The sequence below is a fragment of the Lagopus muta genome, chromosome 3, assembly GCF_023343835.1.
Source record: "Lagopus muta isolate bLagMut1 chromosome 3, bLagMut1 primary, whole genome shotgun sequence".
NCBI lineage: Eukaryota > Metazoa > Chordata > Aves > Galliformes > Phasianidae > Lagopus > Lagopus muta.
The window spans coordinates 35,966,588-35,994,319 of NC_064435.1; the positions used below are offsets into that span (position 1 = coordinate 35,966,588).

General features: G+C 41.3%; 1 protein-coding gene across 1 annotated transcript in view; it reads right to left on the reverse strand.

Moving 5' to 3' along the window:
• CLVS1 (clavesin 1) overlaps window positions 1–27,732 on the reverse strand; it is a 97,623-nt gene that overhangs the window by 9,905 nt on the left and 59,986 nt on the right. Inside the window, exons 4-5 of the mRNA XM_048938774.1 lie at window positions 4,741–4,851; window positions 3,492–3,727 (exon numbers count right to left, since the gene is read on the reverse strand). Coding sequence (XP_048794731.1) covers window positions 3,492–3,727; window positions 4,741–4,851 — 347 coding nt within the window. The remainder of the gene's footprint in view (window positions 1–3,491; window positions 3,728–4,740; window positions 4,852–27,732) is intronic.

Consider the following 27,732-nt stretch of genomic DNA (forward strand, 5'->3'; position numbering starts at 1 on the left):
ATAAAAACATGCTCTCTACTCTCCTAACCTTCCTCACACCTCTCAGGCAAAATTTATGTTCATCTGCTTTGGTGACCAGAGGCAAAGCTGTGCTGGCAGTCCTGAAGCCAAAGCACGAGTACATATCTGTTCTAACACTACTTCCCCCTTACTGACACTTAGTGTCACGTGCTTTTTCATGTTACTCTGCCCATGACAGTTGGATTGGAACTAGATGATTTTTAAGGTTCCTTCCAATCTAAGCCATTCCGTGCCTTTATGATTTTCCTCATCTGCAGGTTGACAAACTTACTTTAGTTTTCAGGTGACAAATTCAGGTCACTTACATCTCAAAATGTCCCCTTTTTTCCCCTCTGGATTCATTTTCTAGAATAAATTAAGTGGGTAGTAAGTATCACAATTAGTTAATTCTCTGCTTCCATTTCCTTGTATTCTTCTTCTAGTAATTCCTATCTTGATTTTTCAGCACCTCTGACACTAAAATTGTTAGACACTGTAACTGAGGGATGTTGTTCTCTGGCTTGTGGAGTAGGGTGAGCATTGGTAGTCTCACAGAGAGGGATCTTTTCCCAGTTTTACCAGGTTTCACAGTTAGAAAGCAATTTTCTGATTTGAAACTCCTGTTATTTGAAGTAAAGTTCAAAGAGTCATTTCTTCGTGGTCACAGTGCAAGTCCAAGCTTTGCTGGTAGTACTGAGGCCCTGAGACTATGAATGCTTTAACACAGCAATGGCTCAGTAACTCCTCTATCTCAGATGTGCTTGTATCACCTTCCAGCAAGAGACTCCAGACCCAGCAGGTGCTACCAGGTGGGACAGATGGTACCACTTGAGCACCTTACTGCTCAGCAGGACCCAGTTTTCTGCATTGCTAACTACTGGGCTCCTGGACGTGTTCCTCTGTTCCTCAGAGGAAACATCTCTACTGATGTCCAGGACATCAGATAGAAGATCCTTAGTTGTTCAGCTAAGGTTTTCACTCTGCAATTACAGAAATTCAAGAAGCCTTTTGGATATCCTATATAGATACATATATATATATATATCCTTTTCGAGGAACATTTCTTTACCAAAGAACCCAACATTTCAGCATAGAAATACTTGCAGAATTACGACCTCTACTCAAGAGTTTAAAGACTTCTGTGGTGCGTGTGGTGGAAAAATTTTTAATGGAAGTGCAGTATTTCTCTCATAAGGGAAAAAGTGAAAGGGCAATTGTGAGGGAATTCTGTTTGAGGAAAAGACTAATGCTGGAAAATTGTTTATGCCTTGTGTAAAACTCACAGTATTCCCAGCCATGGCCTGGGACTCTCGCAGAATCACAGAACCATAGAATATCCAGAGTTGGAAGAGACCCACAGGATCATCAAATCCAACTCCTGGCTCTACACGGGACCACCCAAAAACCAGACCATATGACTGAGAGCATGTCTAATGCTCCTTGAACTTCAACAGGTTTGAGGCCATGACCACTGCCCTGGGGAACCTGTTCCAGTGCACAACCATCCTCTTTGTGAAGAAACTTCTCCTAATATCCAGCTTGAGCATCCTCTCTCATGGCATTAGAGCTGTGCAATCCTAAGTGGCAGGGAGGGATGTTTATAGAAAGGTAGCGTTGAAGTCTGCAGACCTGTTACCAGGCCTTTGATATAAATCTGATCTAAGAAGTCTAGTCACACAATTTTGCTTCTTAAGTGTAAGTTTTTACCTTCAGTTAGGCTAAAAAGTAATTTCGGGGGAGGAAAAATCAAAGCAAATACTCGTAAGAGGAAATCTGGAGAAGCAGTGAACTTTTCACCTCTAACAGTTAGAAATGACCATGGGGTAGAAGATCAGATGGTTCACTTACCCGTTGAGTAACAAAATTAGGCTAAAAGTTAGATCTAGTCTGCCCAGAGGCAACATGACAAATTAGATTCATCCACTTGCCATATTTGTATTAATGCACTTTTGTATTAGTGAGCAGATTATAAGGGAAGACTTTGCCCTGAGGCAGGGTTTTCTGGCACTGAACTCATTTTCAAGCTGAGGATCCCCCCAGGGGCACTACGAGACCCTCACTTCTTTGCAGCCCAGGATGTGATGCTCAGTGAAGATTTGCCTCTATTCTGCAAACAGCTCTTGACACTTCAGAGCTTTTCTTTCTGTAAGGTTATACTTTAAAACCTCACAATATATTTTAATAGTAGCGTAATACTTACCATCTTTCTAAAGTCATTTAGTTAGTTCCATTGCTAACGTTATAAACAACAACAACAACAACATATATATGTGCTAATATTTTAAAAAAATAAAAATAAAAAAAAAAGTTCTCTGCAATAGGCTCTGTAAACTTACACTGGCTCCAGGTCCTGACTGGCAGTCTGCAGTGAGAACTGCTGACCTTGCAGACAGCCACCTCTCCTTGTGCCGTGGCTGCTGTCCTGCAAAGGGTCATACCCCTGTTGTTCAATGCCCCTGTGAGCAGTGGGACCCACAGCACTCTGCGTCTGTCGCAAGTGTGAGTGCTTTCCGTACGAGGCTTTGCATTGCAGCATTTCTTTTTCCTCTGACAATGAAAGACTTTTAAAATTAATTGCATGACATTCTGGCTTGTCTGTGATGTCAGCTTTGATTTTGCTGTGACAAAATGATGGCCGCTGCCTGTCACATAGAGTGACGCCTCGTGTGTGAGCGCTGTGCTCATCAAGTGGCAGCAGTGAGTTAAAGCCTGGCTGTGATCTGCGCTGAAAGCAGTTCTGGGGAGTGTAGGGAGGGAGAGATGAGCCGCACGTCGCCCTGATGCAAAGAGCCAGATGGTCACTGCTCTGTGGCTTTTTGGGGGCAGCTGGTGGTGACCTGCTGTGACAATGCCAAATCTACAAGCCCCAGTGACCAGTGCTGGGCATCAGCCCTTCTCTCCCCATCTCCAAATTACCGAAGGGCGGTGTTTTCAAAAGCTGCCATTTTAAGCATGCCCAACCACCAGACCTAAAAGCAGGGCTGCCGGAAGAGCAGTGCTCCTGCGATTGCGGGGCTGGAAAGGAAGGCGAGAGCAGGAGCACGAGCAGGAGCAAGAGCATGAGTTGTGGCCAGCTCTCCTTTAGAGGGCAGTGGTGCTCATTGTACGGAGCTGCACTGCGAAGAAGGTAAAATGCCATCAGCTGGGGTCACAGGGCACGAAAGGAACAGTAACACTTAGAAAATAGTACCGCAGTGGTGCTGCTGGGCGTGCTATGCCATACAGGAGAGCATTTCACAGACTCCGTGCACTGCTCTGTGCAGGGGCTCATTAATTTCCCCTTGATTTGTTCCCAGTAATCATCATTCAGACAATTAATTATGATTGATTATGATTACGAAAAGGGTCTTCCTTTTCTCCTGATCACAGCCCAGAGTGAACCACCCCTGACCATCAACGTTTGCCAGCTCTGCCACAGCCCCTCTCACAGCCCTCCCTGTTTGGCCTACCCCCAGCAAGACCACCTAGAGGGTTCCCAAAGCAGCACCAACCTTTTCATGGGCTTGGGAGAGTCCTCCTGCTCCAGGCTGGAGGATGCATGCTTCACATGCATGGCATTGTATGAGGTGTGAGTGTACTCATTCTCATCACCGTAGTCAGGACCAAGCAACGTTCGAGCCCACGTCCCCATGTCGTACGGGGGAAGAGTCCCCCCGAACTCAGAGGGCAGGCATTCCGGGTGTATTAGCTGGTGAAGGCTGTTCAGGTTGTTTCCATGAAGAAAGATCTTTAAAAAACAGAGAAAGGTCAAAGTTAGCATCGCTTCCTTGCTTCATTAAGTACAGTAATAGCAGCACTAATGAAGCATGTGGTGCCATCCGTTCCCACTGGCAGTTTCTGAGAGTTTCTGAAGCACCTGGGGGTAGGTGGGAAGGCAAGGATCAGCTTTGGTGTGTGGGGCCAGAGTTATGTTGATGGCATAAGCACTTCAGAAAAGCCAAATTCACTTATTTTTGGCACGTGACACTGTTAATTTCTTAAGTAGCATATTGGGAAAAGTGAAGTGCAGATCAGAAATGACTGACTACCGCCACTGGAATAAGCTACAGCTAGTAGTGTAAAAAATGTGAGGAACAGGCCTTCAGCTTTAGAGAGGATCACCCAACCCTGAATCCAAGGACTGGTGCTGCACAGCATGCATCTCTCTGTGCTGCTATTTTGTGCAGCTGTACCCACATCAGGCTGCTAATGCCATTGTGACAACACCCATATTCCACCTGTCAAGCAAACGCCAGTTAAGATATGGGGCCTTCGGAGAGATCATCCAAGGATGGCTTTAGGATCTTCAATGGACAAATATCTTAGGTGCCTGCAGGACAATATGTCACATTGGTTTGGGTGGTGTGAGCAAACAGGCTTCAGGCACTGACGTCTTGTGTGGAAATAAGTGAGTTAGCACCGTGTGAAAAATGTTTAAGTTTATTCCCACAAAGGAGTTGAACTGAAGTTTCTTTCTGCAGATGGCTTCAGCCAGACCTGATAATCCCTCCACATTGCCACTTCTCTCTATCCCTAAGCAGAGCCCATTAGTAAGGACCTACACTTATACTGGTAACTCACTGGTCCCTGGTTCAGTTATTGCTTCAACCCAGACCATTGCAAATGGTATGTTTTAATAACAGCAGCAGTTCTCTGTGGCCCTATGAGAAATGGAGAGAGAAGGAGGAAGCAAAGAAAGCAGGGGTCCGCTCTGCTACTTCATATCTCCAGCTCCCACCTCCCCCAGCCCCTCATGATTACCCTTTTCCTTGTCTTGTCTTTGAGGAATGGTTTGATTAGTGTGTACAGGGCATGGATGTACCAGGGCTGGTTGACAAAATGGACTCCTCCAAAGCGGGCAGGAAAGCTGTCCTACAGAAGGAAAGAAATTGAAGGCAGTTAATAAATGCATTGCTTTAGCCAGGCAGCCAATGAGATGAAAGCCAGAGAAAGAAGTATCCCTCTTTCCATCTATAATAGCAGCTGAGCACTGAGCTTTCTGGAAAGGGGTGGAAGGAGGTCGGAAGAAGGAGAAGCCCAGAAACGTTTCATCTGTCTCTTAGCACAGCCCCTTCTCCCTCTGCCTCAATTGCTGATGATGTAAGAAGTGGGCTACACCAGACGGTTTGCCCACTTTCAACTCCATCAAGGCACCTGACTGCTGGACTGGGAAGGAGGCAGGGCTGAGCACATCTCCCTCGCGGAGCAGCTTTCTCGTTTCTCATTGTGCAGCGCACAGCGAGGCCCCGGTTCCCACGCACTCTGCCGCATGCCACTCACCTTTTCACCCTTCTGCCTCCCCGCCTCCCTCCTGCTAAAATCATCATTACAATGGCTGACCTTTCAGGGTGAGCGAGCAGCATATTCTGGGGAGGAGGATGGGTGGGAAAAGCTGATAAGTGAAGGTGTAGTGGGAGCACACCATGGCGGCTCCATGGAAACTGGCTGAGCCAAGCGCTGGCAGCGAGGCTCTGCACAAACAGCCTCAGCATTAACATGCAGGTAGCGTCCTCCGGGGAGGTGTGTGCAGCAGCAGCCCACCCGCTCGGGCAGCCTGGCACGCTTAGTAGGAGAGGAGGTTGCTGGTGCATCTTGAAAGGTTACCGTGTATTGTGACGGGCATTTTGTACTGCTGCTCTCCTCTAACAAATGTCAAGCAGTCAGGGAAGACCCCGGGGTCTTTGGCTTTCGTTAATCGCGGGATGACTGCTGCTCCTGCATGCAAGAACTCTTCCAAAGTGTCTCTGCTTGGCAAAGGAAGATCCTGATGGAGCCTTCCCCATCTTTCCTGTGCACCCTGTAGCTCAGTGAATACAACCACATTTCTTCCTGCAGAGCTTCGGCTTTCGGACTCAGGCAGGTTCATCCCCCACAGTTAGCATGGGGTATCCTAGGGCTTTTTCTCAGCTTTCTCTGCAGCATCACAGTCTGAGCACAGCCGGTGAGAGTGTGGGGAAGATTTGTGAGATGATATGGAAAATCCCCTTATACACCTGCTCAGTGTAGCTTCTGTATGGCTTCAAGGCCAAATTATTCCACAGATTTAGCACTATGTAGGAACCCAACCTCCTCCTGTCTCCAGTCTTACCCTGTGTAGACATGAGGGACCATTTATACTCTTCAGGCACTGGCTGTGGATTACCCTAGCAGTCATACAAAATGCACCCCATTAATGTGTGTGAGGGGCTAAAGTCATAAGCGATACTCTTTTCTTTAGCATTACAGCAGTATAAGCCTCTTACATCTCAAATGTGTCAGTTTAGCTGAAATAATTACGAATCTCAATATGAAATCCGTGTGCCAGTGGGTAGCCAGATCCACAGGCAGGAGCCCTTCCAAGGAAGACAGATGATCTGTAGAGGTGTTAATCCACAGTGAAGATAACTGCACTTCCACTGTTGCTGGGACATTAGTTAAAATTTTGGAACACAACTCTAATTAATTTAAACTACTGGACTGCTGCAGATTCCCATGACTCCAATTGTGCTGTCTTGAGAAACAGTAATGGAGAATCTGGCCTTTATTCTGAGCCCACCTGGTGTTTAACTGCCAGTGTGGCCATGAAATGAAGCCAAAAGTAGCTTCCTATTGCGTGATAAACCTAAAACGTGTTTTAAACAAGACTAAAGCCAAAAATTCCCATCTCATGCAAAACTCATATATTCATTTGCTTTCCTTCCACGAGAACGAAAATTTGAAGACGAGAAATTTTTCACAGAATATTTTTAACATTAAAAAAAGGAACAGAGAGATCGGGGTGCTCTTCCTTAATAATATTATTCTATATTTATCAAAGTAGTTGATATCTCATAAGCTGTAGCTCTAAGGGAGAAGTTCTGGATTTGTTTGCTCTTTGAGACTGAACTGCCATAGCAGTACTAACTTGCAGTATAACAGCACAGGTGAGTGCAGTAGATGCAGTCTGGATTTGAAGCAAAGCACAATAAAGAAGAATTGAAGGCATAGGAATGACTTTTAAGACACAGAGATTTCTATCAACTCAAAAAGAAATTTCTTTTTGTTTCTCCATAGGATATACAGATGATATTAATCACAATCTTCAGTGAGAAATGCCAGTTAGGCTTCTTTTCCAAGGGGAATTTTTTCTTCTTACAAGTATATATACCAGCCATAATGATACCACTTTACCCAAAAAAGGTCTGAATGCTGAGAATTAAGAGAACCAGCTGGAGGTTTGAATTGGCAGGCTGCCTCTGGAAAAGGTTGTCAAAAGAGGAAGATGTACTTTATATATTAAAAATGACATTTATATAAACCCATCATAGCATTTTGTGTCCATTAACTATATTCTGTCTAGTACATCAGTAGATAAAGTGTTATAGCAAAGCTTCTCATATAACAGTGTTATTTAAAGGCAACTGTGATCCTTTCCTTCTGAGGATACACCAGAAGATGCACAAATAATTTTGTAAAGGCAGTATGATGATCAAGAAATAATTATTTAAAAAACCCTTTTTTTTTTGCGTTTAACTTTCTGTATTTTTGTTTCTTGCACTGCTAAGCACATTAATCTCAGTTTGACTTTCATCCTTCAGTCCACCCGCATTTGTAGGAATGTCAATTAGGACAAGGATGAAAACATGATTTTTTTTTAAACCAAAGAAATTTGATATGGGAATCATCCAGACAATTTGGAATTGCAACATACCAATTTTGCAGAAGTCCCTAATTAGAGCAGAGCTGTCTTGGAAAGAAAAACTCTCGTCTGGAGGTCTGCCTTGCTCAGCTCTAGGAAGATGTATGAGACCTTTCCCACACCCCACTTAGTGTCTCTGCTGCTTTCCCTGGGGCTAGGTGAAAGTAGCTGAAATTGATTTTCTGCTGGAGAGCTTGTGCTGTTAGGAATTCTCTTTTGATTTCTCAATGTCTCGTGATTCTGTGAGAAGGTGTATTTTATAATGAGGTGTATTTTTTGGAGCCTACTGTGGAAAGGACCCTGGGATCCTTTCCTTAACCTGATTCCTTGTTAAATAGTAAGAATATATTTACATTTTATTCCAATGACATAAATAAAATATGACACATAGGAAATGGTCTACTTATTTGTGTACACTCTTATTGTTTCTTTTGAAAATCAGGCTGGACGTAACTTCATGTCACTCAGAGAAGCAATTTCAGCGTGAATAAACACACTCAAGCCAGCATTAAACCAGCTAGCTTACTGCTCAGTGATAGCAGGGAAGAACCAGTGAAAGGTTTCCCAGTATCTACCTGAACAGCTAGCTCTCTTCAGGGCCAGACAAGGTCTTCTTTCACTGGGATCTGTTGACTAAAGTAAAGAATACATCTAACCTGATACCTTTTCTAAATACCATAGACAAACCCACAAAAACAAAATTGTCCCAGCAGAGAGGTTTTAATAGCTACTGTTGACTGAGTGAATCTGGTGCTGTAGATGGGACATAACATTTGTCTTTTTTTGCTTTTATTTGGCTTTATCAGTTTGTTGGTTTGTGTCTTTTGGTAGGTTCCCTTTCATCCTCAAAGGGAAGAAAGAAAGGAACACTTGAGTGTTGCAGTAAAGGTGTCATGGACACCCCAAAATCCATACAGGCCTCACTGTATTTTATGTTTCAGGTTGGAAAAGTGTCTCCCAGGTGCAAGTCAGAAGAAAATGTGGAGAACATTGATTGTCTTCTCCTCTCAGACTCCTGTGCTTGGAAATTTCTGAATTGAAATGAGCCTGGGACTGAAATTTTTCTATACAAAATGTTCTGCTAAATAGCTCAGGAGAGATAATCATGAGGTGAATGAGAGACCTTTTTTCTCTGTTTCTGCCTGTTCTTGCCTTCGTGACATCTATTTTATTTGGCAGGAGTATACATCAGAAACCTTTAACTGTTTTGTTGTTCTGAACTGCTTGGCTCTGAAAGCTGCAAATCAAGATGATCTTCCAACATCTCCTCATACCAGCGTGGCAGAAATGCAAAATAATCTCCAGAATATCAAAATTAGGAACAAATCCAACCTGATACAAATCTAGTTGATCTTTTCAAACTGCATGAATTGGCTGCATATACCAATGACCTAAGCTCAAAAAAACACACTGTAGTGTATTTCCAGCTTTGGAACATCTGAAATTTGTGACACAAGCATTTTTTGAACTAGTTCATAGCTTCAACCCCTAGCTATTAGAAAAGTAAACACACATCTTGCTATCCAAATGCCTTTCTTTATTCTAGACCACACTGGCCAGTTTAATGCAAAACGAAATATAATCCCCTTTGAATGAAAATAACATCCCTTAGATTCAGGCAGATTTCAATCATAAAAACTGTTTAAACCAAAAGGTCATTCAAACTGAGGATAAAAACAGCATCCTCATGCCTATGTGCTTACATAATCAGTCCCTGCGGCGGATTAAAGCTCCCACAGACCATATTAATAGTTCTGGGAGATTTTATTAATAGTTCAGTGATAGTTTCTCCCCAGAGAATTTCCGTGTGTGGGTGATTTTAATGGACTGGCACAATGAAGGGAGGATGCTTGCAGCTCTCTAACTCTGGATCTAAATCCAGCCTTGGAAACGGGAGCAGTGATGAAAGTTGTTCTTCTCTGATTTTATGAGTGCCAAGTACTCAGTGGATAGGCTGCCTCTACTGAAAACACTTGAGAGCATGTTTGAATGAATGTGGTGTAACGCCCTTGGTGCAGCCAGAGCAGGCTGTATTACAATATGGATTAGGAAGAAAGGCAGAGTGCCACTCTCATCCTTCCAGCCACTATTCCTAATTTTAATGCACCCCCCCAGGATCCTAGTGTTTAGCTGGGGAACCCAGTGGGCAGAAGGAGCTGGGGACTGCAGGGACCTGAGGTGCTCCCATCCCCCTCCAGCATCCCCAGAGTGAGCCTGACTCTGCTTGGGGACCAGGAACAGTTCACACTTCTGTCCAGAGAATTTGATCTGCTTTTTTTTTTTTTTTTTTTTTAATCTGCAAAGGAGAGGAAAACTATTAAAAAAGTCTAACGGTGTTAGCAATATGGCAGCCTTGACCTGCTTAAACTACAACTGCAAAAGGACTTTCTGCAATTAGGAAGAACTCATTGATTTTGTGAAGTGGTGACTGTAACTGCTCACAGCAAAATGTTCTCTTTCCTTTGAAGCACACAGTAGCAAAAGATTGGAGCAAAATCACAGAAAAACATGAGTATTTAGTTTATTTTTACACCACATGCCCACATATGTAGATTAGTATGCTCTGAAGCACTGCAGTAAAGGAAATGGAATTGAAAAACGAACACTAGGATGCATTCTCCCAGACATTTCTCATGTTCATTATCTCTCCCACTACACTCTGTAACTTTTAAAATTCATTCATTTGCAGTAGGTTTCTCCCAGTCATCATTGCATGTTAGTGAGGTCCTGCAGAGCATCTGTTCATGGGTGTTGGCAGATGGCACCAATAAATCAGGTTACAGAACACAGATTTGCTCTCATTTGATTTGTCCTGATAGAATCATGCTGTCATATCATCTGGTCTAACAAAATAACCTGTAACCTTGGGGCAAAAGGAAGATTTCCTCACTACTTCTTTACAAGAAACTCTTTGCTGAATAGAACCAGCTTGAAATAATTGAAGTACAGAAAGTGTCCAAGGAGCAGTGACAGCTCTGGACTGACAACTTATCCTGGTGTTGCTTCTTCGCTTGGAATCTGCTGCCGTTGATTTTAGCACTTCACACACAAGTCACAGACCGTTGCTTCTTTCAGGAAAAAAAGGTGAATGCACTATGCTGCAAAATAAAGCAGATTCATTCAGGGTCTTGTTTGAAATGGTACTCAGAGAAGAGAGGAATTCAAAAGGTGATGCAAAAAATATATATGTAAGGAGATAGTGCACTGGAGCAGTGTTTTGGAAGTAGTGCATGCATGTGTAGCTCAAGTATCACCGAACTCATGAGAGTGAATTCTGGACTAGGTTGGAAGAACAGGGAGTTCCTGGCTGAGCAGACATAGGATGGATAGTGGTGGGGCAAGTTAGGGCACATAACTCCATCACAGGAGGGACACAACGTTTCTGGAGGCTGTTTTTCGTAGTTACTTTCAGAACTTGCTCTGACCATTGAAGCCAACTCAGGCAAGTTGGGCTAAATTGTCCCCGTTGTTCTGATTTTAAAGTAAATTCCAGCTCACAAACACTTCCACATCCAGCTTTCATCAGCAACTACAAGCTGCGTTGCTTCTATTCCTGTGTCTCACTGAACATGTCAGTCTGAAATCAGTTGTGGGGGAAGGGAAAAACAGTGGGAAGATCATCAAAGCTGAAAGTAGTTTAGGGCTTAATTAGAAACTGCAAAACACACTGGGCACAGCGCGAGCCTGGTCTCCAGGCCTGCAGGGCCAATGCACGTGCTGCTCACTGGGGCATGCAACCACGAGTTTGCTGTGGCTCTCAGCGCTCACTGGGTCTCCAGCCTGTGGCTGCAGGTGACCTAGCAGCTTCAGTGGCTTGAAAGCATCAGGAGAACAAAGTTCCTGTAGAAATGTCAGGTCTTTAAAATTGAGAGTAATTTTAAAAAGTTAATCTCTGAAGAAAATGTATTAATGCCTGAAGATTAGAAGACTCAGGGGAGACCTCATTCCTTACAGGGGAGAGCTTTCAATACATAAGTGGATCTTATAAACAGGAGGTAAATCAACTTTTTACATGGATAGATGGTGATAGGTCAAGGAATAACATTTGGAATCTAAAAGAGGGGAGATTTAGATCAGATGTGGGGAAAACTTTTTACTGGGGGGGTGGTGAGGCACTGGCACTGGCTGCCCAGAGACGTTGTGGGTGCCCCATCCCTGCAGGCACTTGAGGCCAGGTTGGATGAAGTCCTGGGCACCCTGAACTGGTGCCTGATTGAGTGATTGGCTACTGCCCACAGAAGGGCGTTGGAACTAGGTGATCTTTGAGGTTCCTTTCAACCCAAGCCATTCTATGATTCTATGATTCTGTGATTAACCACTGTAGCAGAAATCTGAAGTTTTCCTTAGCTGACTTGACCTTTCTCCCTCTGGCTATTTCTATTTCCATAGACAGGCCTTGCACCCATCCTGAAGAGCAATGGATCTGTGGGACACCACAGTTTAGAGCATGGGAGTGAAGGCAGAGGAGACAACGCTGAGGCAAATCCACAAGGATTTGAAAGACTGTTGAAGGGTGTCAGTCAAGTGCATGCAGAAAGCCAGACCTGAGAAGGACAACATACAGCAACTTATATCTTGTTCAGCACTGCTGGGATTTTAAACAAAGCACTGTACAGAGTCTGTCTCTTTAGATATGCATTGTTACACTGAGATGCATCACTGGAGATTCTACATCATGTATGTAAAAGATTTACTTTATACACATTATCTCTTTCTACACATGCTCTCCAACAAGATAGCCCTGTGCCAGAACAAAGAAGCCATGAAGGCCAAATCATCACGATGAGGACAAATGCCCACAACGTTAGTTAAAGTCAGCCAAAGAAAAGCAATTAAAAAAGGTCTTGTGCCTTTCTTCTCAGGAGACCTACTGACTTTGCTCTTTATCTTGCCAATGGAAGTGCCACAAAAAATTATAATCATATTATATTTGTGTTGTGATTGAAACCTGATGATGGAGAAAAGGAGACTTTGTTATTTATAGTGCTGGGCAACCTACTTGGTGTTGAACAGAAGTCTGCTGTATCTTGGCTTAAACAAAATGTGGAATCATCTCAAAGCTTCTGCATGTGCATTCACTCAGAGACATGTAAAGGAGATTATAAACTGTTATTGCGATGGGATTATAAACTAGCACAGGACAGGAAAAAAGACTGATGAAGCAGTTTTTTGTTAGCATTAGTTGTCTGACTCAGGCAATGTTTGAAAGCGATTATTTCTTTTCCAGTAAATTTCTCTGCATCTAGAAAGAAATTAAAATCCTTTGTGTTGGCTTTTCTCTACTAGAAGGGATATCATAAACGTCTAGCACTTATTTTCTCAAGTCTGCTAAACAGAAACTGGGTTTCCAACTTATTTCACTAAGTATTTGAGATCTTACTGTTTTCTTTGAGGTTGGAACCTCATTTTGAAATGGACAATTTCCCTTCACCAAACTCTAAGCACAAACCCTTTTAAAAATAATTTCTATGGTCTCTGTTGTCCTTGATGAATGAACCCTGTTGAGTGTACTCTGAAGACATTTTGCAATTCTTTTCATCTCTTGCAGCAGGAATACATGTATAAGAGGGTGAGTGAGGAAGACACAGTGACCTACTTTGTTTTTAAATGGAGACATAATGCTGAAGACCTGTGCAATGTAGAAACTCAACTCTGGGGAGATTCAACATAAGGCAACTCATGTTTCATTAGATAAATACCTGGCACCAGCATCTTTGATTCATGTGCAGCCTCTTGTTCTTCCAAACAGCAGAAAGCCAGGGGAAAAAATAAAAATCACTCCTTATTATTTGCATAATTCAATCACTGTCCTTGTTCTGACATGTTAGTAAGATTGCTCAGCTTCTGTTTCTGAAGGGAAGCTTGTTTCATGTGTTTTTGTTTCACAAAGTCCCAGATAGTCACAGGGCTGAATTGACAGGAGCAGACCAATGTGTCAGCTCTGCAATCAAATATAATCTCTTTTTTCTGCCCTATTGTGATCTGTTTTATTATTATTTTTAATTTTTTTTTAAATAGTTCAGCTGTGTCTTGGTAATAAGAAACCTAACCATAGTTGAATGTCCTTGAAATATGTTTTGAGACCAAAGGAGTCATGATTAATACTAAAAATATATGTTTTTCCATTGCGGAAAAGCTGTTGTTTAGGAAAGCTGCTTTTACAGTGACAAGCAGCATTTTAAATTCCCTGATGTTTTTCCCCCTTGCCTTTAAGAAACAAGCATGAAGGCCATTTTGCAGAAAAGAGCTTTGTGCTATGCAGTACAAAGAACATGCTGATATTTTCCCCTGTGGCCCTTAGAGTAGGCATTGCTAGCAGCATCACCAACAGCCAAGACTGTCTGATATGCCATTTGCAACTGTTATAACCTTACCAGTGTTTTATGTTTTGGGCTCAAGTGTTTCAATAGCAAACTCAGACAAATCTTTATGGGAACAGTTAGGGGAGATGGAGCGTGGAGAAGTGATTTCTCAAAGGGCTTGTGGGAAAATGTATTTTTTCTGCACTTCAGTAATATTTCTGTGATTGCCGAAGATGGAAATTGAAAGTACAAAGTCTTTAGGCATGGACTTGACTTCACATTAGGCTTTCCTAGTGCAGGTGGTTCCACTGCCCCAGTGAGAATTTGCAGCTGTGTGTGTGCATATGCCAGAACTCATTCAGAGGCTGAAATGCCTTATAGGTTTGTATTGTTACAGTGATAACCTCTTTTCTTAAAAGCTGAGATCAGTTACAATCCCTAGAGTTCACTGTCTACTTCCTCCCAGGAGATCTCTGCCCTGGTTGATGGTGAGAGGCAGAGATCTGCCTGCAGACATTGCTCCCAGAGGTCTGGTAATTCCCAGGTGGAGCCAAGGCCCCACAAAGCTATGTGGGATACTGCAAAAAAAGGGATTTTTGTTTTTTCATTTCAATTCTGGGTGTGTGACTTTGTCATTTTAATGTTCTTTTTGTGTTCTTTGCACATAAAGCAGTGCTAAGTGACAGCCAGTGCTGCTCATCACATCAGCACTCAGAACTGAGGCTCTTATTGGTCTGGCAGTGTTAAATGCTGCTTGAACTTTGCATTCTTTGCTAAACAAAATATGTGCTTATACTCTTCAACATCCCTCTTGTTGCCACTGTATAACCTCCCTTCACTTCGCAGCTTTTATCCCTCACTGCCCTGCTTTGATGCAACCTTAACTCTGACTTGAAAGCAACTTTAAAGGGTAGCGCTAGGAAAATGATTTCTACTGTCTGTTCAGGCGCAAGACAAGCAAGGCACTCATCAGTGTGCCTTGCCAGCCTTTTAATTCTCATCTCATAATTTCAGTCCTTTGGCCTTTCTTTGTTATCACCTGCTCCAACAAAGTCCCTGAAAAGAGGAGTCTGGGGGACAGCAGTTTGCTGCCTTAGCATTTGCACTGGGTGCTCCCCAGTGACTCTCATTTGTGTTTTTAGGCAGTACATTGCCAGTTTTGCAAGACAATTGCAATGGCAATTATGCCATTCCGATATTGTACTCCTTGAAAAAATGCTTTAATTACTTTTTCACTCATCAATAGCAGGGGAAAAAAGTACTTCACTGAATTTCTTATAATTGTGGTCAGCAGAAAGGTACAATCCTATTTCACATCTACCTCTGATTTAAAAAAATAATTTTTCCACTCCTTCTCAGATTGGATTGAAGTTATGCATTAAGTATTGCTACATGACACTTTCAATAAATTAGGCTTTTTTCCACCCAATGTCTGAGAATATGCTGCATCATGTCTCCAAAATTCATTAAATTTTCTGGGCAGATATAGGGCAGTCAGCCTGCATGTTTTCCTATGAAGAATTCTTGCTGAGAAGTCTTTCCACCTGAAGGCAAGCTGAAGTGTATTTCCTAGTTAAAGTCTAAGTATGTTTTATTACTGTTCCCTGCTTGAATATCATGGAATTTTAAGAACAGTGGATGTCATTTACCTTTACTTCAGCAAGGATTTAAGCATAACATCTCATATTTTTCCTTTAGAGTGATTTTGTTTGGAGAGTATTTCATAGTGCATGTGAAACACTAGCTAGATTGTTGAGATCAAAGAGTTGAGTTCAGAGGTACGAAGTCTGCATTGTGGTCATTCCATAATGTTTTTTCTCTGGGGTTCATACTGTGGGCAGAAATTTATTTATAAATTAGCTGGGTGATGCTAGGGAGTAGCTAAGTCTTAAGAACTCTGATGATGGTGACAGTCTGTGGGCTGCAACAGATATGAAGGTTAAGGATTACTTATCCACAGGGATCCTGGTAAGCTGAAAAAAATGGGTTTCTGGGACCCACATTAACAAACACAAAGTGTTTTCTCTTTGCCAGAATAATTCCATGCAACAGTGCAGAGGAGCTAGAAAATAGCTTTGCAAAAGAGGACTTGGATATCCTGGTGGTCAAGTTGAAAGCCAGTCTGTTTTTGTGGTAAAGAACTACCTTGGGTTGCAACGGCAAGCGTATAACCAGCAGGTCAGGGTGGTGATCCTTCCCCTCTGCTCTGAACTCTGGTTCTCAAGTGAGAACCTTGAGCCCATTCTGGGCTCCCTACTTAAGCATAGGTTGACATACAAGAGGCAATGGATATGGGCGGCAGTGGTGGAAAGCCAAAGTATTAGGAAAATATTTCATACTGAGGCAGCCAAATACTGGAATGTGTTAGCTGGAGAGGCTGGGGGATCCCAGTCTGCAGAGATGTTTCTGTCTCAGCTGGACAATGCCCTAAGCAACATGATCTAAACTCAAAGCTGAATCTAATTTGAAAATCTGCCCTGCTTTAAGCCACGAATGGGATCGAATGACCTTCAGAGGCATCTTCCAATGTCAGTTCTCCTATGATTCTGTGTTATTTTATATGAGTGGGTATGCTTGCATCCAAAGTTATTAAACTGTTCCTGCTCTGAAATTTACTTAGTCATATTTCTCACGTCACTGACTGATCTGTGATTACTCAGACGTCACTGACTGATCTGTGGTTACTCAGCAATTCATACTGCAATTTCTGTTGAAAGCTGAAACGTTTTTCCTCTTTAAAATAAGCCACAATTTACTACAGGCTAGTGGGCAGGAAAGTAAGGCTTATTTAAGACACGCTTAGCCACAAAACCCATACTAGAAGCACAAGTGACAGCAATAAACAAAAGAAAATTATCTGCTCATGCCAGAGCAAAATCCATACCACTAACTTCCTGCACTGAACCATTGTTCTAAAAATTATTTCCTTGTTATCAGCAATGTGCTGGGTGAAGACAAGTCATCAGAAAACCTGCATTCCCTCTTAAATGCTATAGTATTTCACACATGCACCAGTGCATATCCATTCCACTTATGTTCTTCGACTTAATTAAAATCTCTCTATTATTGAAACCAATAGCCGTATCAGAAAAGTATCGGAGCTTAGGAAAGAGTGTTAATTTATGCTGTTCACTGCAGAGCTTTCCAGGAGTGTTAGGTTATTTCTTACCTAACCTAACCAATTTCTGCTGGAAATCCTGAAATTTGGAAAGAATTTGGAAATTGAATCCAAAGCCATCTTTTTGAAAGCATTAGTGAGAAATTAATAATACTTTGGAAAACGTTGCAGATACTTGATCTCTGGTTCTTTTGATATTTTTCTTTTATTTTAACAATAACACACTTCTAACATATATGTGCAGTAGTGTTTTTGTACATTATATTTTTGCACAAAAATTCAAGATAACACATTTACTGGTTGAGTTGTGAAGGAGCTCAGTTTATGAAAGCCTACTCAGTATGAAATCTATCACTGAACACATTAAATTCTTTGCTAAAAGTGATTGTTGAACAAATAATTATCCCAAGAATAAACAGTAAGGAAATATGGCTGATGTGGTTGACAAGCCACTATGAAAGATATTTGAAAAGCCATAGTGGTCAGGAGAAGTCCCTGGTCACTGGAAATAAGACAGAGCCACACCTGTTTTTGAGAGTATGAAGGGCAAACCAGGGAACCAGAATGGCTCCACCAAGGGCAAATCTTACCTGATCTACCTTGTCCCTTTTTATGACAGCGTAACTATGTTAGTAGACAAGGGAAGAGCCACAGATGTCATCTGTCTAGACTTCAGTGTTATCCCTCAAGAATCTGTACTGGGACAGATCCTGTATGGAAACAGGTAGGTCACAGCCTGAACCAGTGATTAAACACCTGGTGAAGGGGTGTGGACAGCCTGGGAAAACGGGTGCAAGCAATTCACCTGTGTGACTGGAAGGAGTGGACCCAGGGCCTGCCCCTCCCTAATCTCATTTTAAGGGCTGGCAGCCAGAGGGGAAGTGTCTGTACTTGGAGTTTGCTTTCTTTGGGTGTTTTCTAGTGAGACTTGATCTAGGGAAAGCAGGTAAGCTGTTCCTTTTTTATTACTGAATTGTAACCATCTACCTTTGTTGGGTGACTCAAAACTGCTTTAAGGCAATTATATCTACTGCCTTCTGTCCTTATATGTGGTTTTTGTTTTTTTAATTTTTATTTTTGTATATTTACATCAATTATACTGACAATGGGATTGAGTGCACACTCAACAACTTTGTAGGCAACGTCAAGCTGTGTGCTATGATTGACTTAACTGAGGGATGGGGTGTTACTGAGGCAGACCTGGAAAGGCTTGAGCAGTGGGCGTACGTGAGCTTCATGAGGATCAAGAAACTCAAGTAAGAAGTCTGACGTTTGTGTTGTGGTAAGTCCTACTCTCATACAAACTGGGGTTGTAAGGATAGAGCACAGCCTTTCCAGGGTATACTGGTGGAAGGTAAGATGGACGTGAACCAGCAATCTGTGCTTGTAGACCAGAAAGCCAACCAGATGTTGACACCAGGTCCTGGGCTGCACCCAAACAAGTACACTCATCAGGTTACAGGAGGTGATCCCGCCCCTCTCTTCCGTGCTGGTGAGGCTTGACCTGAAATACTGCATCCAGATATGGAGTCATCAGTACTGAAGACATGTGGCCCTGTTGGAGTACATCCAGAGGAGAGTCACAGAAATGATCCAAGGGATGGAACACCTCCCCTGCCAGGACAGGCTGAGGCAAATGGAGCTGTTCAACCTGGAGAAGAGAATGTTCCAGGGAGACATGAAAGCAGCCTATCAGTACCTAAATGGGACATATATGAAAGAAGTGGACAGACCCTTTAGCAAGGTCTCTTGTGATAGGACAAGAGGAAATGGCTTTGAACTAAAAGAAGAGAAATTCCAACTGGATACAAGCAAGAAGCTTTTTCCAATAAGGATGGCGAGGATCTGAAACAGGTTGCTCAGGGAGGTGGTGGATGCCCCATCCTAGGAGACACTCAAGGTCAGCTGGGTGTGTCTCCAAGCAACCTGATGTAGCTTTAGATGTCCCTGTTCATTGCAGTGGAGTTGGACTAGATGGCCTATAAAGGTCTCTTCCAGCTCAAACTATTCTCAGATTTAAAATAGAAAATTGGAAACGTTACCAACACTGGGATTCTTTCAAACTATGGGAGATAATTGGAGTCATTTTGCTTTGTACTTCAACATATATCCATGAGCCACAAGTACCTCTGAAAATGTGACAATTTCTGTCAGATGAATTCTGAAATACTTCAGTTGTTTTTAAAAAAAAAAAAAAAAAAAAAAAAAAAAAAAAAATTATTAACTTAGGCAGAGAAGGTTAATTATAAAAGATTATTATAGCAATTTGAGTGCTATTCTCAAGGTGAAGTGAAACATGTTTGGTGTTGTTTTTTTTTTTTTTTTTAAACAGACATTACAAAAAAAAAAATTAAAAATAAAACAGTGATTCTGACTGATAGAAAGTTGAAAAACTGTTTTGAAACTCTGGGAGTCAAATTTGGTTCCTAGTAAGATCACAGTTAGATCCTGTGGAAAATCATTCAAGTAAGCATCTACAGAAATGCCTAAAATCTACTTATAGAAAAGAAGTTAGCATTTATAAAGTGAAGAAGGACTTGCCTGAAGCTTGAGGAAGTTGGCTGTTGCTTTGATGCTGTGGGTAATAAAAGAAACCTATAATAATATCTCAGTTGAGATTGAGGAAGAAAAGCATAAAGCAGTCAGCGTGGGGGGTGTACAGAGCCTAAGCCCCTGGGGAAATTCAGAGTGGACAAACAATTCACACACAATAATATCTATCACTTGAAAGAGATTATATCGCTACATTGATTCTCACAAGCATCAGCAGGGATATGTAGAGGAAGGAGGAATGCATCTTCATGGTAGCAAGTATAAACAGAACACTGTCCATCTGAAGACCCGTGGGATATGCACTGGGTTTTTTGGGTTTGTTTGTTTGTTTTTTCCCTCTTGAGGCTTAGGTGCACTGGTAAAAACAGTATCAGCAATGAAAAGTCACTGATGATGGAAGTCAGTGAAACTCTGCTCATACAGAAGCAGACTTTATTTCGTTATAGAATTGTAATGAAAAATTGTCAAAAGAAGAAAAATGTGGGGAAAAAATATAATTTACAACAATACTATAAGGGGTTAAAAAAATTACTTATTATGAAGTTAGATATGCTAGTTGTTGAATCTCAGAGATAACATCCAATCATCGGATGGGTAAGCATTGACAGCAACTGAAGAGGAAACAGAAGATGTTCTGAGGGAATGCAGGTACTCTCAACAGAGTGTGGAATAGAGATGAAAGTTGATATGGCCCAATGTTCATCTACAAAGATTCTCTTCCCACAGTTCTGTCTACAGTAAGCAAAGTCTAATGCTCTAGAAAGAAGGAATTTAAAGAATGTGAAGGTAGTGCTCTTACAGATCATATAAAAAGCAAGCAGAAATCTTAAAACACTTCCTTTGCATGTAAATGAGCTGCATATTTTGTAATGTCTCTAATGGGAAGCTGAAAGGATTAATGCTCTGAGAGGTGACCTTATGAAACTGGAGCATCCATTTGTACATGATCATTATCTCTTTAGGAAATCATTTACTCAGAAAGCCATTGGGCTGCATTTGAAGTCAGAGGTTTTTGACATGGAAATATAACATATGTTTGACAGAATAAACAATGAAAAATTATGCATAAATTATGTTAGATCCAGAAGGGCAAGCATAGAAAAAAATCCTATCGGGAGCTTTCAACTAATACCAGAATTTGTTATCCTTTCTGAACTTTCTGAATAAGCTAAACAAAGATGTAAGTCTTACGGAAATATCAACTTAATCATTGTTTACATGGGTTGACACTGATAGGACAAGGGAGAATGGTTTTAAACTGAGATAGGGGAGGTTTAGGTTAGATATTAGGAGGAAGTTTTTCACTCGGGGAGTGATAACACACTGCAACAGGTTGCCCAATGAGGTTGTGGATGCCTCATCCCTGGAGGCATTCAAGACCAGGTTGGATGTGGCTCTGGACTGCCTGGTCTAGTGGTTGGCAATCCTGACCCCACAGCAGGGTGGTTGAGACTAGATGATCTTTGATCTGTTCAGCCCAGGCCATTCCATGATCTAACAAGATTACAGAGAATGTTTCAGAAAATCTTCCCCAAGCAGACCCCTCTGATAGAGGACCAATAAGGAAATTTGCACTTAGCCAAGCTGCCTGGATCAGCATCTTGCAAGCCCTCCTGAGGAAAGACATGCAGGAAGGGTAAGTCACAAAAAGGGCTCTGTATTTACTGTGAAATTGCAGTGGCACCAATGATGCATGGAAGCTTTTGCAGACAAGATGCCTGTGCTTGTCAGCCAGCTGTCATAGTTGCTTTGAACTCAGAGGTGTCTTAAGACAGAGGAAAGCAGCAAGTTGGGTATGGGTTGTGACGTGATATTAGGAGTGATAATGGTTGGCAATAGTCATGTCAATGACAATGTGCAGTGAACTCATCACAGGTGTAGTTGAGGCTGCTGCACTACTGGACACAAGCAAAGGAGTAGGTGGCAAAGGCTTTCTCCAGCGATCGGATGGAAGAACCGAAGTGCTGTCTTCTAGGTGGATGAAGATGCTAAGGGTAGCCATGCTGGCTGAGGCAGGACATGATAGGAGGACACTGCTATGGCAGAACTGGTAGTATGGATATCACAGCTCAGTTCTGAAGTGCACATGACAACATGAAGCACCTCAGGAGTTAATTGAACACTGGTCTTTGAGATCCTGAACTGTAATGAAGTCAGTGAGGAGGTGCCTAGGAAGGGAAGTGGTGGGGAAAATAGAAAGCTTGTAGGAGGATGTTAAAATAGCCTCTTGGTTATGAATAATCAATGATGCCTTCCCCTATTCCATTGATCTATCTGTAATCAGTTTATCACCGCCAGTGTTGTTGTACTACTCCAACAGAAACGTGAATTGCTGGTTTCATTCCATCTCTGTTATAAGTAGCAGCAATAGCCACTCTTCCCTTGAATGGACTATAATAAGGTCTCCTACACTGTTTGCATAGACCAGTTCAGTAAGAAACAGTTGCAAGGGAGGGAAGAAAGAAGGAAGAAAGTAAATATTCTTCCTGTTTGCACTGTCACAATTTGAGCATTTATCTGACTTCAGATGTTGTATCCAGGAGGTCATAATAGTAAACCATTCGGTCATGGAAAGAGTACACTTCAAGAATAGCTGGCTTACGTTGTCACATCACAGTTCCATAGAGTTTCTCTTGCTTCAGTAATCAGGGTGTTATTTTTAATCATGTTTCTCCATTCCTCAAAAACATTTTTGCAGTCTTGTGTAAGTTTAGTCCATCTATTCTTCTTAAAAAAAATTACACCAGAGAAATCATCAAGCAACCCACACAAAAGTAAAGCTGGTCATACCATCAATTGCAGTAACAAAGCACAGCTGCAATTAAAATGTTCTGGAATTGGATTCTCTGCAAAAGAACTTAAAGCAATCATGCAGTTGCTTCTCTTTCATTGTAAGAGTATCAGCCATGCTCAACAGCAGTGACGGCCAAAGACAAGCACCACCCTGGTGTTTATGGTAGGTGTGCAGGACTCAGCTCCCCACGGCAGGTCCAATTTCCCTCCAGATGGTATCACTGGTCATGTCCCTGTGTCAAGTAACCTCATGAAGCCAGCCCCACCCTCTGTTGCAGGACCTGCTCTACACTCATGGGTGCACGCATGTATGTCATGCTGTCTTACAGCTTTGATCTTCAATCAATTGAGTGCTTTCCCCCTGTTACTGCCATTCCTTCACTCTTTCTATCATCTATACCCCTGTTTTGTCTCAGCTAACTTTGTTGAAGCAAAATCCTGGGCGGTAGCTTTCAGTGTTAGTTTTGTCTTCAATTTTGATTGACTTCCTATGTGTTTTTAGAGCTCTAGGTTAAGAGCTTCATTTCTCCCCACTGGTTTGTAAAGTATTCTTCTAAATAAACAGTGCCTACCACAGAATTATCTTTTCGTCCTAGCAAAACATGAAGGCAGCTGGAAGCTGAAGAAAACAGCACCTTTCTGCGTGCAGTAATTCTGTGTGATTCTAAGGACTTACAGACAAAATGCGAAGCCTTGTCTCTGCTGAAAAATAGGGGAAAAAAAAATATTATAAAGTGAAACTCAATGTGTGAGAACAGAGCTGAACTTCTGAAATGGCAAGTGAGGTCATGATCTCATTGCTTCTGCTAACTTCCTTGCAGCTTCTGCTTTCCATCCCTTGTGAACCCACAGAATCATAATGTTGAAAGCGTATCATCAGGGGAATGGGCTGCATAGCAAGAGGGAATATATCAGTCATGCACTTTTGCTGTGCCATGCAAGATTGCATGGCTTGACTGCAGGCATGCTGGTGTTGATCAAGTAAATTGGTTTGCAGTGGTGAGCAAGGGTGCTGGAGTAAAGGTGGGTATTACTTCATATTTGAAAAAGACTGCAATGGTTGTGTCTATAAGAGTTTCAAAGCTTTGCATGTATCCTTAAAGAATCTGCTGTTTTGTGTTGTTTTTTTTTTTTTCATACTTTGTCTTATCAAACTCTAGATGCTTCACTGCTTTGGGAAGATGGAAGGACCCGACATTTTAATGAAAAAAATACGAAATGCTGATTGTGTGTTATACTGAAGGACTTCATTTATCAGTAGATGTCCAAAATAAAATGTTGGCCCTTTGTCTTGACATGAAACTGCTGAGGGGAGAATATGCTTTGGAAAACATCATGAAAGGGAGTAGAACAGGTCTGACAGATAAGTCCCACAGTGGCTTGACAGTTTGGATATTTGCATGATAATCTGCTAATCCCTTGCTTTACTTTTCACTGAATAATACCTTACATCAGAAACTCTACCTTGATGTCTTTGCAATTTCAGTCTCTTCCCACTGCAGCTGGCACTCTTCCTATGAGGCCATGTTTTGGAGGACTTCTCAAGGTATCTTCCTCTTTAAGGTTACCTACTAGCTTTTTCTTCTTAACACACTTCCTCTTTTGATCTTGCTCTGGGAACTGTTTAAGGTGAACTTCCACATCTTATGACACTGTTACCCTTACATTTGGCAGATAAATAGTCCATGGTATATTTAGTATCAAAGGAAGGGAGAAAATGCAAGCTTAGGAAATTCCCTACATCCTAATACTAGATCTGATCTCTGCTTCCTTCTCGTCTATCCTTTGTTTGACCTTACTTTTTGGTGCTAATGGCTGGCAGCTGACACCAGTACAATCTCTGATTGCCTTTTCTTTTCCTCACAGTTATTAACAAGATCACCAAGGCAAATATTCAGGAGCTCAATACTTATTTTCTCAAACTTATTTTTTTAAATCCTTTCATAACTGCCCAAAAAGATTCTTGAGCTAAATCCAGCTAGCCCAATATTCTGTTTCTGACAGTGGTCAAACACAGGCAGTCAGGAATGTGTCTTGAAAACGAGGGGAGAAAAAATTGCTGTGTTCCCAGAATACTCTGTCTTCGATTAATGGCTTTCCATATCTACTCTTTTCCTTAAAGATTTTTCCATCTCCAAAAACATCTGTCCTCTAATGATAATTCATTCATGTTTCACACTAATAATTTATTGATGGAGGGGAGAATAAACTAAAATAACTGAAATTACAAAGAATATTGATCCTTTGGCAGTCCAGCTTACCTGCTAGGGAATAGATTGCAAGATTCAGCTTTTTTTTTTTTTTTCCTGTGTAAGAATTCCATAATAAGACTGGAGAGAGCCTACCAGCTATCACACTGTCCCTAGAAGCCAGTGTTTGTTATGAGAAGGGGAAGAGGATATCATGATGATTTCTGTTGTGTGTTTCTGTGGTGTTTTGCTTTTTCAGCAGACTTCAGTATTACTGCAGTCAACAGCTAATTACTTGTTTCACTGGAAGACTGTTTTTGGGACTCACTGAGTCTTGCAGTATACTTTTGTACTTAAAAAAAAAAAACAAAAAAAAAAACAAAAAAAAAAAACATGAATTATAGAAATTTCTGTGTGAGTAGTCAAGCTTTTTCTTATCCTGAGAGCACAAATCAGAATCCCAGATTTTGTTGGACAAGGTCTTTCTCATGTGCTGTTCTAATTATAATTCCATGTGTTCTCCAGGAACACTTCCGTGCTTGACAGGCAGATTTTTACATGCACTTCTCAGATACTTGAAACTACAGAGGTCTCACTGCATTCACCTGCAATACATTGACAACAGCAGAAAGCATTAAGTTTTGAAAACTTATTTTAAAAAATGTGATTTTTATGACCACGTTAGTTACACTGCTTTGTGTAATAGATGATTTTGCGTGATCATTCTTGGAGCTGAGAGCAGCTGAGCACATCTTGCAGTGGGATCTCTACGCCCACATCGGAGCACATCTCCTTGGACTACTGAGAACTTGACCAGACTCCTCAGCACTTTGGTGTTGATCATTTACTCAGGACTTCTTGGTATTCTTGCTTGTTTTGGCTTGTGTTTTTTTTTTTTTTTGTTTTTTTTGTTTTTTTTGTTGTTTGTTTGTTTGTTTGTTTTTTTAAACTTCAGTCCTGCAATACATGGGCTTTTTGAGGTTAAAGAGGGTTGCATGAAAACCGATGACTGATTGAAGGAAAACAAACTGCAAGGAAAGTGAAAACAACAGCACTTCACTCAGTGCTTGTCTTTTGAGTGCTCAGCACTTCTGTTCTGACATTCTCCAGCAGTACTTCAGGATCTCCTAATTTTTATCTAGTATTTAGTAGGGCTTAGAGTACCATAAAAGTGATTTTAAAAAATAATAATAATACACCAAAACAAGGCACATTGAATCCTTCACAATTTTTCATATCTATGTCTATCTGCTAAGGGTGAAATGCTGACTGAAGAGGTTATCTGGTCTACAGTGTCTCTTAAGATGTATAGCATGCTCCTTACTATGGTGATCTTTATTTCTGTAGTTGTCTTTTTCCCAGGGCGATAGCAAAGTATCCTTTCTAACAGCTTCAGGTTGTCAGAATGTAATAAATGCTCATTGTCAGACTGTAATAAATGCTCTGTTACACTGTTTGCAGCTACTCAAACTATCTTTTGTGTTTTACTGTAAGGGGTGAATATTGAAACTGGTAGACATTAAAAAATATCACCTCTTGTAAATAGTGTGTGTCAGTAAGGCTCTTTTGGTTTTAGGAAAACAGAACAAAGACAAACAATGACAACATACTAAATTTTATAAAATCTAATTTAGCATCTTAGGGAAAACAGCTCAGTGCAGATCTCCAGGATCCTGGATGGTTGCAATGTATGGGTAATAGCAGTGAAGAGCTATAGTCTCTTCTGTTTTCATGTATCATTTGGATCTAGGCAGCCTTCTGCAACAGAGTGTGAATATCCTCACCATTGGCCAAACCTGTCCTGAGATTTCTCTTTCTGTCACCTGGCCCCTAGGGAGCATACACTTACTCCTCTCCTCATCCGGGGAGCATGGACAGTTCTATGAAGTAAATAGACTTCAGACTGGGAAACCACAGGAAACATCTTAATAAAAACTACTCTTATATGACCATTTAATTGCCATCAGGCCTGTGGCAGGAGAATGGAGCTAGGTGATCTTATCTTTAAGAACATTTGGAGTCGATTTCTAGCGGTCCCTTCCAGTCCCTACAGTTCTGTGACTGATTCAGTGATCCCTTCCAGACTCAGTCATTCTATGATTCAATTATGATTTAATCCTAGGTAAGTACAAGATGACCTTGCTAACAAGATGACCAAATCAAAATCCTTCTTTTTCACCCATTAATCCTCCTTCAGTGAAGTATGTTCACTTTTCCGTTCAGTGCTATCCAGTTTTTAACCATGCCAGATGATTTCATTAAGTATCCAATTTGCTTTAAGTAGTAATAGTTGAACCACAACAAGATATGTATTTCTATTAAAGAATGATTTCTGGCAATTTTCAGCCTTTACTCTCTGAATCAGAAGTTGTTCAGAGAAGGTGCACATTGACATGATGAAAAAGCAGAAAGTAGTATATATACTCATATCTCATCAGAGCTTCTTAGTTCTGGTTCTAGCAATCAGAGCAGCCACTCATTTTTTTTTTTCAAGCTGGAACTGGTAAGTGCATGAGACACAGCATCTGTCTGTCTCAACTATGAAGGCAAAGCCCATGTAACCAACACTTATTAGGAAAGCTATTTATTCACAGGGACTACTTGTATTTATCTGATGAAAAGAATGAGTAACAAACAATGCCAAAAACAAACAAACAAAAAAATTCTAACAAGCAAATGTGCAAACAAGTATTTTCACTTTATATGTTGAAATGTGATTTTTGTTCTGGTGTGTAGCTTCAACATGACAAAAAGGGAGAGAGAAGCATTCCAAAAAGAAACTAAGCTTTTTTGTAAATGAAAAAGCAACCTGGATGTTTTTGTTTGACCCACAATTGCTATTCCAAGTTCAATACTGGGACAGCACCTTAGAAAATCAATTTGTTCATCTCAAGTCATTAAGTGGGTAATGAGGCATTCATGGCCACAGTGAACAAATAAGCTATCCTCCCTTATTAACGTTTTCAGGCAAGGGACTCATGGACACCCAGTAACACAGCACATTGTACAGTGCAGGTGAAACATCGTAAGATGTTTCATAAATCAGTGTTTCACAAATGTCAGAATTCAACATGATCAACATTATTTACTGTCTTAAATGTTTCTTAGTGGCAAAATCTTATTAAAATAATCTGGACAACT